The following is a 15,834-nucleotide window of genomic DNA, read 5'->3' as shown; positions in this document are numbered from 1 at the left end:
CGCGAGCTTTCTGGAGCCCGCGTCCCGCCCACTCTGTTTGGGGAAACCGCAGTCTTCCCGGGTCCCTGAAGATTTAGCCGGGTGATGGAAGGGAAAGAATCGGCATGTCCCCTCTGCATGCCCTCTACCCGCCTAACCTCAAAGGGTACCCACCACATGCTCAATTTAGTCCCAAGGAAAAAAAGCGGGGGCAGGCTTCCTCTGGTTTCATTTAACGATGGATGAGGGATTTTCAACAAGCAGGTATTACGGGTGGCCCTGTGAACTACTGAAAGTCTTGTAGGTTTTTCCTTTCGGAGACAAGAGAAGGAGAAGCTAATGGAAGCCATGATGATCGCCTATATTAGCTGTTGGTGAGAAAACTGGGATGCAGGGCCTTTCCTTATGCTCACCTCAACACAAAGAGAGTGGGTGGGCTGTGTGGGTGCACAGTGTGGGTATCAAGAGGCCCATCCATTTGGAGTTCTGTCACAGAATGTTCCTGTCCTGCTTTTGGGGGGCAGGGGGAGGGGGAGGAAAAATTATTTGCGCTTTACTTTTCTTTCTGAGTTCTTGGCTGAAACCCCTGTAACAAAAGACATATTAACAAGAGAAAGATACAGGAAAAAATAAGCAACACCTCCTAACCCCTTAGGATTTAGGCTTAAATACCATTTTAATAGGAAAAGAGGAGGAATGTAAATCTCTTAGGGGAGAGGAAGTCATTTTTAGAAAGATAAATGGGCCCTTCCAAGAATAGGTGTGAGGTCTGAGGATTTGTGACAGTTTGCCTGGGTGTCATCCATTTTTATCAATCTTAACCTCGTTTATGAGACTCTGGCCAGGAGGTGTTTATGCCAGTTGAGTTCCTTTTGGAATATGTCTTTGGGCAGAAAAAGGGAGTTCAGAGAAAGCCTGTCCTTGCATTTGCTGTTTTTCAACCACCTACAGCCCCAAACAGTGTATCAAAGCAGCTTATTGGGGGTGGCATATCCTGAACTACAGTCATTTTGGGGTGTCATTCTGTTACCTTTCATTTGCTATTAATAGAAACTTGTTTTAAAGATCACAAGTGGTTCTGTTAAAGAAATAAAATTCCAGTTCTTTAATACTGAGTGAGATGATGACTCTTGTTTTGCCAACATACTTAGCACAATTTTGGACTGCAGTTTAGTATGGTGTACAATGTAGTAATTTTAGAAATCACTGCAATATAATTTTAGAACATTTCCATCACCCCTCAAAAAACTTTGTGCATCTGCAATCACTCCAGCCTCTAGCCACAGGCACTCTTTCTGTCTCTATAAAGGTTTACATAAACAGAATCCTAATAATATTTATCTTTTAGTGTCTGACTTCTTTCATTATTTTTAAAATTTACATCAAAGTTAGTTAGCATATAGTGCAATAATGATTTCAGGAGTAGAATCCAGTGATTCATTCCCTACGTATAACACCCAGTGCTCATCCCAACAAGTGTCTTTCTTAATGCCCCTTGCCCATTTAGCCCATCCCCTCACACACAACCCCTCCTTTTATTTATTTTAAGTTTATTTTGAGAGGGGGAGGGACAGAGAGAGGGGAGAACAGAGGCTCTGAAGTGGGCTCTGTGCTGACAGCAGACGTCCCAATTCAGGGCCTGAACTCACTGAAATCAAGACCTGAGCCAAAGTCAGATGCTTAATCCACCGAGCCACCCAGGTCCCCCAAGTATTTCCTTCCTTTTAGTTTCAACTAGTGTTCCATAAGATGGATATAGTACAAATTTTTTTTTTTTAACGTTTATTTATTTTTGAGACAGAGACAGAGCATGAACGGGGGAGGGTTAGAGAGAGAGGGAGACACAGAATCTGAAACAGGCTCCAGGCTCTCAACGGTCAGCACAGAGCCCGACGCGGGGCTCGACCTCACGGACTGTGAGATCATGACCTGAGCCGAAGTCGGACGCTTAACCGACTGAGCCACCCAGGTGCCCCACAAATTTTTTTATACATTAACCAATTAATGGATGTTTGGGTTGTTGTCATTTGGATGTCATGAAAAAAAAATGCTATGAACATTTGCTTAGAAGACTTTGTTTTCTCTTGGGCAGGTATCCAGGAATGCTCATGTAGAGACAGACAAATTTTCCCAAGGTGGCTTTTGACATTTCCACCAGAAGTGTATGTGGGCTCTAGTTTCTCCACATCCTCAATACTTGTTACTGTCTTTTTGATTTTAAACATTTTGGGTGCTCTAGTGCTATTTTGTGCTTTTAATTTTCTTTTCCCTAATAACGTATGATATAGAAGATCCTTTTATGTGCTATTGGCCTTTTGTATGGTGAAAGATACATTAATATCTTCTACCCATTTTTTTCTTTAGACCATTTCTAATTGGTTGTCTTAATAAGTTGTAAGATCTGTATTTATCCTTTATATAATATAAAACTCTCAAGTAATTTCTCCCAGTGTGTGGTCAGTCTCTTCACTTTGTTGATGGTGTTTTTTTAAAGCACAAAGTTTAATTTTGATGAACTCTAACTTACCAACATTTTTATCCCTTTTGCTTTTGGTATTTTATATATATATATATATATATATATATATATATATATATATATATTTTAAGCACGTGCGCACAAGAGAGAGAGGGAGAACATGAGCTTGAGCGTGAGCAGGGGAGGGGCAGAGAGAGAGGGAGACACAGAATCTGAGGCAGGCTCTAGGCACTAAGTTGTCAGCACAGAGCCTGATGTGGGGCTCAAACTTGTGAACGGCAAGAGCATGACCTGGGCCAAAGTTGGACGCCTAACCGACTGAGCCACCCTGGTTCCCCTCTTTTGGTATTATATCTAAAAACTCTTTGCCTAGGGTTACCTGGCTGGCTCAAGTCAGGAGAGCATGGGACTCTTGATCTCTCAGTGTCCTGAGTTCAAGCCCCACAATTGGGTACAAAGCTAACTCTAAAAAAAAAAAAAAAAAAAAAAAAAACTTTGCCTAAACCAAGGTCATTAAAATTTCCTTTTTTTTTTTCCAGGCACCAGTGGGGTGTAGAGCTTATTTAAAATCTTTGCCTCAGGGCATGTGGGTGGCTCAGTGGGTTAGCTGTCTGTTTCTGTTGGCTCAGCACCCCCCCCTCCCCCAGGCTCTGTGCTGATTGCATGCAGTCAGCTTGGGATTCTCTCCCTCTCTCTCTGCCCCTTCCTCATGTGCACTTTCTTTTTAAAAAATTTTAAAAATCCTTGCCTCATGGCGCCTGGATTTGCGTCCTACTTCAGCTCAAGTCTGTTCGTATGTTTGAGCCCTGCATCAGGCTCTGTGCTGACAGCTCAGATTTTGTGTCTCCCTGTGTAAGAGTTTCATAGTTTTAGCTTTTGCATTGTCTTTTTTTTTCTAAACAATTTTTTATTAAATATAATTTATTGTCAAATTCGTTTCCATACAACACCTAGTGCTCATCCCAGCAGGTGCCCTCCTCAATGCCCATCACCCACTTTTCTAAAATTTTTTTAAAGTTTATTTATTTCTAAGGGACAGAGAGAGACAGAGTGCCAGCTGGGGAGGGGCACAGGGAGGGAGACACAGAATCCCAAGCAGGCTCCAGGCTCCGAGCTGTCAGCACAGAGCCAGATGCGGGGCTTAAACTCAGGAACAGTGAGATCATGACCTGAGCTGATGTCAGATGCTTAAGCTACCTGAGCTGAGGTCAGATGCTTAACCAACTGAGCCACCCCGGCACCCCTGCATTAAGTGTCTTAATGCTCTTATGACTGGAATTTTCTTAATTTCATTTTTAGATTGTCCCTTGCTAGTATATAGAAATATAACTGATTTTAGTGTATATTGATCTTGCCCCCTGTAACCTTTCTGAACTCATTTTTATAGTAATGTGTGTGTGTGTGTTCCTTAGGATTTCTTACATACAAAATCTTTTTGTTGGTGGGTAAAGACAGTCTTACTTCTTTTCCAGTATGCATACCTTTTATTTCTTTTTGTTGCGTGATTGCACTGGCTAGAAACCTCCAATACAATGTTAAATAAAAGTCAGAGCAGGCATCATTACCTTGTTCTTGATTTTCGGGGAAAGAATTCAGTCTTTCACTATTAAGTATGATGTATGATGGTAGCTGTGTGTTTTTTGATAACGACCTTTATTAAGTTGAGGAAGTTGCCTTCTATTCCTAGTAGTGTTATCATTAATAGATGTTGGATTTTTGTCAAATACATTTGATGAGGGACCATAAGGCAAGCTGAGGGCCAAGCACAAGCTAGCACAACCTCTCTCCCCACCCCAGGGTGGGATATGTGTGATATTCCTCAGGCATTCCAGGCTGCCCAAGAATAAAGGAAAGGACAGAAAACAAATGGTTAAACTGATGGAGTCTCCATCGGTTTACAATTATCTCATCAATAACCTAATCTCCAGGAACTCCCTACCATCTTAATGCTTTGCTAGAGGGAAAACACCCTTAGCCTGATAATACCTAGGGCTCCAGTAATCCGTAAATCCTCTTTAGCATAAGAATATCCCTTTAAAAAACTTTCTCTTGACTTTACACCCCCAACTCCAACAGTATATAAGCAGTCACTCAGCATAATCCCAGGGCACCTCTTCCTGCCACAGATCCTGTCCCCATGATTTAAAAAAAAAAAAAAAATCACCTTTTTGCACCAAAGACGTTTTTAAGAATTCTTTCTTGGCTGTTGGCTCTGAATCGCACCATCACCCCAAAACACTATTCACATTGTCTGCATTTGTTAAGATGATCATATGTTCTTTATTAACGTTGTATATTACATTAATTGACTCTTTAAAGTTTGAATTATTTAAGTAATATCTACACTCAACGTGGGGCTCACATGCTTTAACGACTGAGCCAGCCAGGCACCCCAGCAGCTTGTATTTTTCTAGGAAGTTCTCCATTTCATCCAGGTAACTTAATTTGTTGGCATATGCTTGTCCATAGTATTCCCTTGTAATTCTTTTTATTTCTGTAAGGTCAGTGATTATATCCCTTCTTTCATTTCTGATTTCAGTAATTTAAATCTTTTTGTCAGTCAAGCTAAAGATTTGTCGAGTTTGTCTTTTCAAAAGACCCACTTTTTACTTTGACTTGTTTTGTTTTCTACTGAGTAGATTTTTTCACTTTATTACTTCCTTCCTTCAGGTTGTGTTGCATTTACTCTTCACATCCTTGTCATTTTCCTTGTTGGACCCTTTCACTGCCCACTAATAGGATCATGTCCTCCTGGCTCATAGGCAATTTTGCAAACTACTTGATCAAGAAAATAGAGGCAGCTGGGTGCCTGGCTGTCTCAGTTGGAGGAGCATGTGACTCTTAATGTTTGTTTGTTTGTTTGTTTGTTTGTTTGTTTGTTTGTTTGTTTAAAGATGGAGAGACCAAGTGCAAGCAAGGGAGGAGCAGAGAGAGGAAGACAGAATCTGAAGCAGGCTCCAGGCTCAGAGCTGTCAGCACAGGGCACCATGCAGGACTCAAACTCACTAGCCATGAGATCCTGACCTGGGCCAAAGTTGGACCCTTAACCGACTAAGCCACCCAGGTACCCCAATTGGACCACTGCAGCCTTTGACAAAGTAAAAGTTCACTTTCTCAACCTTTCCTCCCTCTGCTATGATACATTTTCTTCAATGATTTTCAATGTTGGGATTTGCCAACAAGTAGCTTTGGGCTTCAGCTCTTTCCACTGGCTGTTTTACTCTACATATCTAAAGTGAAGCTCTCCAGTGCCTGAAGGCAGAACTCTGACTCAGAGACTGAAATCCAAAGGGATGTCCAAATCCTGTCTGTAAACCTGGGTCTACTTTTCTCTTTTTTGATCACTATCTCTTGTGTTCTGGGCACTTACTCTGTTCTGTGGCCTCTGTGAAATAATTTCAAATTTATAGATAAATCAGAATTTATTAAGACTACATGCTAATTGTACTTGATCAGTAGATGTCTAAACTCTTTTTTTAAAATAATTTTAATTTATCTACTTACGTGTACAAATCATAACGCTGAAGCTCAATGCGTCTTCAAGGAAGCTGTAAACACCCTCCAGATCAAATGAAAGAATATTACCAGGGTCCTTGGACCTTCCCTTCTCTTGGCATGTTTTTGAACTTGATATAAATGGAATCATACATTTGATGATTCTTTAGCTTACTCATGTAGTAGATTTAGGAGTAAAGTTATTGAATCATAGGATGCAAGTATGTTCATAAAACAAGCAGGCATGTGGGTACTGTGAAGAAACAATATGTCAAAGAACTGGTATCAGTGTCACCACATCTAGCCTTTTTAGATGAAAGGGTCACCTACATGCCATCATCTGCTCCTGCAGGATTATTGCTTTTTAAGTTACTTTTTAAATGTTTATTTATTTATTTTGAGTGAGAGAGAGTACACAAGCCCAAGTGGGGAAGGGGCAGAGAGAGAGGGGGAAAAAATATCCCAAGCAGGCTCCACGCTCTCAACACAAAGCCGGATCAGCACAAAGCAGGCTCCATCCCAGGAATCATGAGGTCATGACCTGAGCCAAAATCAAGTGTCAGATGCTTAACCATCTGAGCCACCCAGGTGGCCAAAGATGATTTAAATTGTGAAGAGGATGTTGTAGAAATGCTTCTGGTACCAACTGAGTGTGACAGTATGTACTTGTAATATTTAGCTATGTTAGCGTAAATATGTAATATTTAGCTAATGTTAGCCTAAATATGAGACATTGAGATAAGTGGCAGTATGTCCAGACATATGGGAAAGCCTGGTTATCAGTTCATAGGGAGAAAATAATGCATTCCTGAGGGAGTTGTCATTATCAGTAATGATTTATATCGAAGAAATTTAGAATTCTCTGAAAGTTTGGCTAACATAGGTGTTTGAATGTTCTGTTTATCCTTTCTATCATACCTGAAGAATGAAGGTGGGATGGACAGGGAGATCATGAGCAAGATGTAATATCTTACAAAGCTCCTTCATAATGGTTCTGGTGTCTCTATCACTGGAGGTAGAACTCAGAATTTCCTAGGCAGGAAACACAAAATCAAGCATCTCCACATGCCACCACTCCAACACTTTTTTGGGAAAAGCTTTGGTCTATCCTGAAAATAGACATGTAATGACTAAACATTAAATCCTGCTGCTGGGGGAAACACAATAAAAACTATTTGGAGGTGCTTAAAGGGGTCTTAAGGGTTTGGTTCCAGGTCCTGTTTCATCTTTACAGTTTTTAACGGATTATATTATCAGCAAAGAGGACTTCACTAGAAACTTTTTTGGATATGCCTTTAAATTTTTTCATCAGGGCTAGTTTAAGACTAATCAATTTATCTCTGCCAGGAGAATAAGGCTAAATATATCTGGAAAATGCGTTATGTTAATCAGCAATAGCAGAATGGAAGAAAATGGAATTCTAATGGTAAAACATAATCATAAGATTGTAGTCAAGGAACATATTTTGAACAAAAAGGATATTGACAGACCTCCAGGACCTTTTGATTTATATCATAAAATATACTATGATTGTTGCCGATGAACAAAGTACAACACAAAATTGGGCTTTTTCAATGATAACTTCATATGTATCTGAAGTTACTCACACTCTTCCTTTCTTTCCCTCTCTCTTGGGAAAATTTTAATTTGATCAGTTAGGAAGAAACTACATTGTCACTGCACTTACATGCCCCTGAGATGACTACCTCCTTAAATTCTGCATCCTAGGCATCTCACTTACCTCACTTGAGTCCTGGAATGGCCACCCCAACTGCTGGCTGAAGAAATGAGCATGCTTCTAGGAGGCAGAACACACACAGAGGCTCTTTCCCAAATGAATTTCTCATGCACAGACAAGACTGAAGAAATACAGACAACATACAAGATGGTAGCAAAGCGCATTGAGGGGAGATAAAGTTGAAAACCATATTTCACCAGAGCATGCCCCAAATCTCACTAAATAAAAAATTTGATATCAAAGTGCCAAATAGGGGCACCTGGGTGGCTCAGTCGGTTGAGCATCTGACTTCAGCTCAGGTCATGATCTCGCAGTTTGTGAGTTCGAGCCCCGTGTTGGCCTCTGTGCTGAAAACTCAGAGCCTGGAGCTGCTTCAGATTCTGTTTCCCTCTCTCTCTGCCCCTCCTCTGCTCTCTCTCTCTCTCTCTCTCTCAAAAATATATAAACGTTAAAAAAAAAAGTGCCAAATAGGTAGATGATCAAGTCCAGAATCAGGAAGAAATGAAACAAACATACAGTTGGAGACAGAGTCCTCAGCGAGTAAAACACAGGGGCCTTGGTCTTGGAGGTATACATTATCACTGAGTGGAGCGGAGAGTTTGGTCTGTGGCAGTGAGGTTCACAAGCAAACCTCAGCAGACCCTCCTCCAAATTGTCCTAGCCCAAACACTAGTCAGTATAAGACTACTGGGGACAAGCCTGTAGTTTGACAAAGCCAGTTTTATGGACTCATTCTTTAAAAAAAAAAAATTTTTTTTTAACGTTTATTTATTTTTGAGACAGAGCATGAATAGGGGAGGGTCAGAGAGGGGGAGACACAGAATCTGAAACAGGCTCCAGGCTCTGAGCTGTCAGCACAGAGCCCGATGAGGGGCTCCAACTCACAGACTGCGAGATCATGACCTGAGCCGAAGTCAGCCGCTTAACCGACTGAGCCACCCAGGCGCCCCGATTTATGGACTCATTCTAATGAAGGACAATGCATAACAGAAAACCATGGAGCATCTCACCAACAAAAAACTTTTTTCTTTTTACAGGATTTGGGGAAGAATGAAGTGTAGGTAAACTTTACATAAATAAAAATGTTGCTTTGGATTGTGGGTGTAAGATGAATATCAGATCTTAACTGTGAAGTGGGGTCCTATTTCCTTGCAAACTGCAAAACTGAGATACATTTAGAATGCTGTATCCAGTAGCTGTTTCCATTTATTTTATTTATTTTTTGATAGGCAGAGAGAGACAGAGCACAAGTGGGGGAGGGGCAGAGAGAGAAGGAGACACAGAATCCAAAGCAGGCTCCAGGCTCCAAGCCTAGACAGCACAAAGCTCAACTCCGGGCTTGAACTCACAAGCCGCGAGATCATGACCTAAGCCGAAGTCAGACGCCTGACTGGGCCACCCAGGTGCCTCTCCAGTAGCCCTTTAACTGAAACTCTGCAACTGACTTGTAAATCAAGACTCCTTCTCTGTCAAAGTGACTAGGTCCTCCAGGCAAAAGTGGAATGTTTCCTTGTTACTGATAGAATTTCAAACAGCAGTTTCTGATAGTCTATAATCTTGGAAAGCAAAGTTTCTCATTTAGTAAGAACACAGTAGTCATTCAAAGAAGGGAGGGGAGGGGCACCTGAAAGGTTCAGTGGGTTAAGTGTCTGACTTGGGCTCAGGTCATGATCTCCCAGCTTGTGAGTTTGAGCCCCACGTCGGGCTCTCTGTTGACAGCTCAGAGCCTGGAGTCTGGTTCGGATTCTGTGTCTCCCCCTCTCTCTGCTCCTGCCCAGCTCACTCTCTGTCTCCCTCTCAAAAGTAAATAAATATTTTTTAAAAATTCAAAGGACGAAGGGGAAATCACTATTACAATTTATGAATTTATGGGTGCAGTGTGTCTTTGGGAGAAACACTTTCTTGTTAACTTTGCAGCTGGCTTTATCAGTGCCTGTCCTCTTGGCCTTGTAATCAGCAGGGCAGACTTTTCTTCCTCACCCTGAGCTACTTTTTTCTTTTTTCCTTTCTCTCCTCTGTTACCTAAGAAAAGGTTAATTCTGTCAGCAAAGAGGTAGCTTGAAGGGGACTGTAGGAAGGGTCATAGAGCTTTACCTTGACTTGCCCCAAGCCATTTCAAGTCAGTATGCCAGCAAGGAAAGTCCAATTTTAAAAAGAGAATTAAGGGGCGCCTGGGTGGCGCAGTCGGTTAAGCGTCCGACTTCAGCCAGGTCACGATCGCGCGGTCCGGGAGTTCGAGCCCCGCGTCAGGCTCTGGGCTGATGGCTCAGAGCCTGGAGCCTGTTTCCGATTCTGTGTCTCCCTCTCTCTCTGCCCCTCGTCTCTCTCTGTCCCAAAAATAAATAAACGTTGAAAAAAAAAAATCTTAAAAAAAAAAATAAATAAAAAATTAACCCCAGATCATTCAAAGATTTACATGTTAAGATAGAAACTTTAGCATTCTTAGTAGAAAGTATATTGAGTATCTTTAGACCTTAGTGCAGGGAAGGATTTCTTAAGCAAGACATGGAATGCACTTACTATAAAGACTTACAAGTCTGACTATATTAGAATTAAAAATTTTACTCATCAAAAGACACCTTAACATGAAAAAACAATTAAAAAAATTTTTTTAATGTTTATTTATTTTTGAGAGAGAGACAGAGACAGAGACAGAATGAGAGAGGGAGACACAGAATGCAAAGCAGGATCCAGGCTCTGAGCTGTTAGCACAGAGCCCAACGTGGGGCTGGAACACACAGACCGTGAGATCATGACCTGAGCTGAAGTCGGACGCTTAACCAACTGAGCCACCCAGGTGCCCCAACATGAAAAAACAACTTAAACTAGAAGACATTCACAATACACACAACTGAAAAAAGATTAGTAAGAGATTGAGGGAGAATACTTGAAAGGGAGAACTTTAGGGGCGCCTGGGTGGCTCAGCCGGTTGAGCGTCCGACTTTCGGCTCAGGTCATGATCTCACAGTTAGTGGGTTCGAGCCCCACATCAGGCTCTGTGCTGACCTCTTGCTCAGAGCCTGGAGCCTGCTTCAGATTCTGTGTCTCCTTCTCTCTCTACCCCTCCCCTGCTTACGCTTTGTCTCACTCTGTTTCTAAAAAATAAATAAATGTAAAAACATTTAAAAAAAAAAAAAAAGAAAGGGAGAACTTTAGGGGTGCCTGGGTGGCTCAGTCGGTTAAGTGTCCAACTTCAGCTCAGGTCATGATCTCATGGTCTGTGGGTTCAAGCCCTGCATCCAGCTCTGTGCTGACAGCTCAGATCCTGGAGCCTGCTTTGGATTCTGTGTTTCCCTCGCTCCCTGCCCCTCCCCCACTCACACTCTGTCTCTCAAAAATAAATAAACATTAAAAAATTTTTTTGAAAGGGAGAACTTTCATATATTATTTTATATCCTTGAGAGGTTTTCTTTTACAATGTGCAAATACTATATTGATTTTTAAAATTAAATTGAAGAAATAAAAATATCCACTAAAGTTAGAGTCAATATCTCCTCTCATAGAGATTATCTGATAAGTGTTGTAGCCCAGATGATGTAGATGAGGGAATTCAGGACATTAAAACTATCACCCTTTTGTAAATTATCAAAATTTTCCATTAAAAAGATATTTTAAAACAAACGCATCATAGCTAATTGTTAAGAACAAAACAGTTTGCACAATATGCTATCTATTCTAGAACAACTACCAAACAAGATTTCTAGAAATGCATTAGAAAAAGTATAAGAACATGCATGAGATATCAGCTTCAGAACAATGATTTCCTGTGGGAAGGGAAAGATGCTCTAAGTGATACCTATTTTATAACATTTTTTAATGTTTAAATTTTTTTGTAAATGTTTATTTATTTTTGAGAGAGAGAGACAGAGCATGAGTGGAACAGAGGCAGAGAGAGAAGGAAACACAGAATCCCAAGCAGGTTCCAGGCTCTGAGTTGTCAGCATGGAGCTTGAGGGCTCCAACTCCGTGAGGGCTCCAAAACCATGAGATCCGACTGAGCCACCCAGGTATCCCTTTAATTTTTTTTTTTTTAAGTTTATTTATTTTTAGAGAGAGAGAGAGAGAAAGAGAGGACCAGTGGGGGAAGGGCAAAGAGAGAAGGGGACAGATGATCCCAAATGGGCTCTGTGCTGACAGCAGAGAACCCCACATGGGGCTGGAACCCACGAACTTGGAGATCATGACCTGAGCCACCCAGGTGCCCCTAAGCGACATCTATTTTAAAGAAGAGAGGTGAGGCAAAAGTGGGAAGGTGTTAACATCTTGTTAAATGGGGGAGGTGGTGGGGGTTACATAGGTATTTGTTATACGACTTTTTGAATGTGTGAAATCTCTCGTAATTTAAATTTTTACCTATAATTAAGAGTGTTGGGAAGAAATGTGCATCAACACTAGTTGTTTTAGGATGTTAGAATTAAACGGGATTTATAGTTGCTACATTTTCTGGAAGGACTACCTCTAACGTTTATATTTTATTTTTTTAAATTTTTATTTTTTTTTAAGTTTATTTATTTTGAGAGAGAGCAGGAGCAGGGGAGGGGCAGAGAGAGGGAGAGCAAGAGGGAGAGAGAGGGAGAGGGAGAGAGGGAGAGACAGAGAGAGAGACAGAGAAAGAGAATCCCAAGCTGGTTCCACACTGTCAGCGCAGAGCCCAATATAGGGCTCGAACTCAAAAAACGGTGAGATCATGACCTGAGCGGAAACCGAGAATCAGGGGCTTAACCTGAGCTACCCAGGCACCCCTCTAACATTTATATTTTAAAACAGGACACACTTGCTTGAATCATTTTGAAGCAGTAACCAACCGTAGAGTCAGGAGACAACAGGGAGCAGAAGAAAGTAAGTGTAGATTCAATGAGCCGGCCCTTGGCCTGATCTACCTACTTACTCCTGGAAGGTAACATAGAAACCTTAACCTAGACACGGAAAGTGATTTGGGGCAACGAGGCTGCCAATTCAAACCGCACTGTTAATCAGCTATGTGCCGGCGCAGGGGCCTTAAAGGCTAAGTGAGACCTTACGCAGCGGCGATGACCAAAGACAGCTTCTGAGAGCGGGCTGGAACTCAAATGCTAGTAGCAGGAAATCCGGGGGCAGCCTTCTCAGAGCCACCGAGCAGGGGCGCCGGGGCGGAAGGGGGGGGGGGGGTGTCAGTTGGGTGAGCTCACCCGGAACCGCGCGCGCGGGGTCGCAGGAAGAGGCGGGGTTGGCCGGGAAACTTAAAAGGGAGCACAGAATTCGCGCCTCCTTGGAGTTCTGCGGGGGCTGCTTGGACCTTGCTCGGGCCTTGCTCTTCCTGGGCTGTGGGACCTAGCATGGCAGACGATGCAGGTGCTGCTGAGGCCCAGGGGGACCAATGCACGCCTGCCCAGTCCCTGGGCAGGCTGCTGAAGTTACCACTTCCACCACCTCGGATTCGCACCCGGCCATGGTGGTTTCCTGTGCAGGAACTGAGAGACCCACTGGTGTTTTACCTGGAGGCATGGCTGGCTGACTCGATCTTTGGTGAGCCACCCTAGGTGTGCTGGTGCTGTAACCCCTCCAGTCCGACGGTCCAGAGCAACTCTGGACAGTCTCTGCCTGATTTGCAGGACATATTTGACACGAACATGCCCACCTTCCTGCGCTTTCCTCTCCTGGCCTTCAAATCTAGCTCCCACTGACCGTCGTTCGACCATGTTTCCCCTCAGTCTCTCTTTTCCTGTTTAGGCCCAGACAGAGCCATCATTCCAGAAATAGAGTGGATGAGCCAAGTCCTGCTGACGGTGGACATAGTTAACTCTGGGGACTTAGTTGAAGTCACCATCTTCGGACGGCCCCGTGTACAGAATCGGGTGAAGAGCGTGCTCCTGAGCCTGGCAAACTGGCACCAGAAACATCGTGCCCGAGGTGAGCGTCTCTGAAAACCTGCAAGTGGAGGGAGCCACTGGTTAACTGGTTAACCACCTGGCGGTACCTGCCTTTCTTCCAGCCTTTATTACCATAGCAAAACCTTTTGCAGTTTCCTAACTCCAGTGTTCTGCATGCATCCAGTTTTCTGGGCATCCCTTTGTGAGAGGAGTGCAAATAGGACCTTGGGAAAGCAAATCTGACACATTCAAGCCCGTCACTGCGCACGCATCCTCAGCTTGGTTTTACCACTGTGTCCAGATCTCAGGTTCAGAGTCTCCATCTGAGAAGTGATGCTGCTAGCACTTCCCCTCCCCGCCCCCCCCCCCCCCTCAATGCTGAGTACTTTGGAACAGTGAGCATTTTTCCTTATCCAGCTGAGAAGATGAATCAACTTGAGGAGTTCTTGAAGACCCATGCATCAGGTCCCCAGACTCCTGAACATCCTATTGTGTAACTATTTTCAGGAGCATTGTGAGAACAGTCCTGCTTCTGCTGCTAAAGTTCAAGAGAAGCAAGTATGCATAAATCTCTGCATTCTTTTTTCCTGTGTCTTGATGGGTAGTGCTCTGATTATTATGATGCAAAAGTGAGTTTGTAGTGCCATTCTAGTAAAGAACTGAATTTCCTTTTTGTCCAATGCTATAAAGAACTTTGCTGACTTAAAATTAAGCAAATACATAAAAGATTGTTCATTCATGTCTTGATGTGAGAGGTGGGTAAAAGGCTGATGCTAGTGGTCTTATTTTTTCCTTTGCTTCTATCATTTGGAATCTACTAGCCCTTTTATGATTTTATGGCCACAGTCAGGCCCCTAAGCACAGGCCCACAAATTTGCATTTCTAATAAGCTCACAGGTAATACCAATGCTTCTCCTCTGGGGCTCTCACTTTGAAGTTGGTGGTTTGGCCCCTGGGTACCACCTACGGTGCATTTTCTTTTTGGAGTGGAGCCTTCCTCCCTGCACATGGGTGGGTGTTCCAACATGAAACCTGAGGTGACTGCTTATTTATTCTGTTGGCATTGTGATTCACCAGAGTACAGCCAGGGTCCTTGGCATCTTGACTATTGGAAGGCATCCTGCCACCAAGCCAGCTGTCTCCTTTCTCTCTGAGGCCTGCACAGGTGTTCTGCATGAGCTGGGTTGTTTTTCCATTACCCATTACCATGCTAGGACTAATTTGTGAAAAATAGCCCCCACCTAACACTGCCTCCACTTTCAGGAAGCAGGCTTCTTAGGGGAAAGGTTATGGAGAGCTCTGTGGCTTCAGAGTGGAATTGATTCAACTCCTGCAATTTCTTTACCCCTTATCAGTAATGGATTCTAGCTGTTTGCAAGGGTTGTAAACACACACATACACAAGTCTTTTAAAATGTGCTGCTTTGGGGAGGGGGTTTCCTGGTGCTCAATCAGTTAGGCATCTGACTTCTGCTCAGGTCATGATCTCACAGTTTGTGAGTTCCAGCCCTGCATCCAGCTTTCTGCAGTCAGGGCAGAGCCTGCTTGGGATCCTCTGTCTCCCTCGGTCTGTGTCCCTTCCCAACTCGTGTGTGTCCTCATGCATGCTCTCTATCTCAAAAATAAGTAAACATTTGGGGCGCCTGGGTGGCGCAGTCGGTTGGGCGTCCGACTTCAGCTAGGTCACGATCTCATGGTCCGTGAGTTCGAGCCCCGCGTCAGGCTCTGGGCTGATGGCTCAGAGCCTGGAGCCTGTTTCCGATTCTGTGTCTCCCTCTCTCTCTGCCCCTTCCCCGTTCATGCTCTGTCTCTCTCTGTCCCAAAAATAAATAAACGTTTGAAAAAAAAAATAAAAAAAAAAATAAGTAAACATTAAAAAACTTTAAATGTGCTGCTTTGATTACAGGTGATATCGAACGTTTTTCTAATTCACATTTTTGTAAAATGCTTTTACATTTCTTATTCCTATATTCCTTCTTTCAACTCTGAAGATAGGAATTTTTATTATCTGTATGAGCTTTTGTAACAAATAATGGCCCATTATAACCAATATTTTCCACTCCTTTGCTTCTCAAATTTTTTGTATATGAAAAAATTCCATTTTCTGTAGTTAAACTAATTATTTTCTGTCTGATTTCCCCTCATCCTCATCCCAACCCCTTTTAATTAAGCCTAGGTACTCCTGCATTTATCCTTCTGCAGAAATTTGATTTAAAAAAAATTCCAACAGGTTATTTCTACTGGGATATCTACAAAACCATTAAACACTTTTTATAATGTTATTTGGAGGAAGAG

At 42.7% G+C, this 15,834-nt stretch overlaps 1 protein-coding gene across 1 annotated transcript; it reads left to right on the top strand.

The window, feature by feature from the left end:
• Positions 1-12,947: 12,947 nt before the first annotated feature.
• On the top strand, positions 12,948-14,248 carry OOEP (oocyte expressed protein). The gene is made up of 3 exons (XM_047859920.1): positions 12,948-13,196; positions 13,401-13,580; positions 13,958-14,248. Exons 1-3 carry the CDS (start codon positions 13,007-13,009, stop codon positions 14,035-14,037), a joined length of 450 nt encoding a protein of 149 aa, XP_047715876.1. The 5' UTR covers positions 12,948-13,006; the 3' UTR covers positions 14,038-14,248.
• Positions 14,249-15,834: the final 1,586 nt, after the last annotated feature.

The sequence above is a fragment of the Prionailurus viverrinus genome, chromosome B2 (assembly GCF_022837055.1).
Source record: "Prionailurus viverrinus isolate Anna chromosome B2, UM_Priviv_1.0, whole genome shotgun sequence".
NCBI lineage: Eukaryota > Metazoa > Chordata > Mammalia > Carnivora > Felidae > Prionailurus > Prionailurus viverrinus.
This window is presented reverse-complemented; position numbering and strand designations above follow the sequence as displayed.

Bases quoted from the DNA above. Each gene is read 5' to 3' on its own strand.
- OOEP (XM_047859920.1), top strand. From the start codon at position 13,007: ATGGCAGACGATGCAGGTGCTGCTGAGGCCCAGGGGGACCAATGCACG. The intron at 13,197-13,400 runs GTGAGCCACCCT...TTTCCTGTTTAG, and splicing joins GCTGGCTGACTCGATCTTTG to GCCCAGACAGAGCCATCATT. The intron at 13,581-13,957 runs GTGAGCGTCTCT...TTCCTTATCCAG, and splicing joins CCAGAAACATCGTGCCCGAG to CTGAGAAGATGAATCAACTT.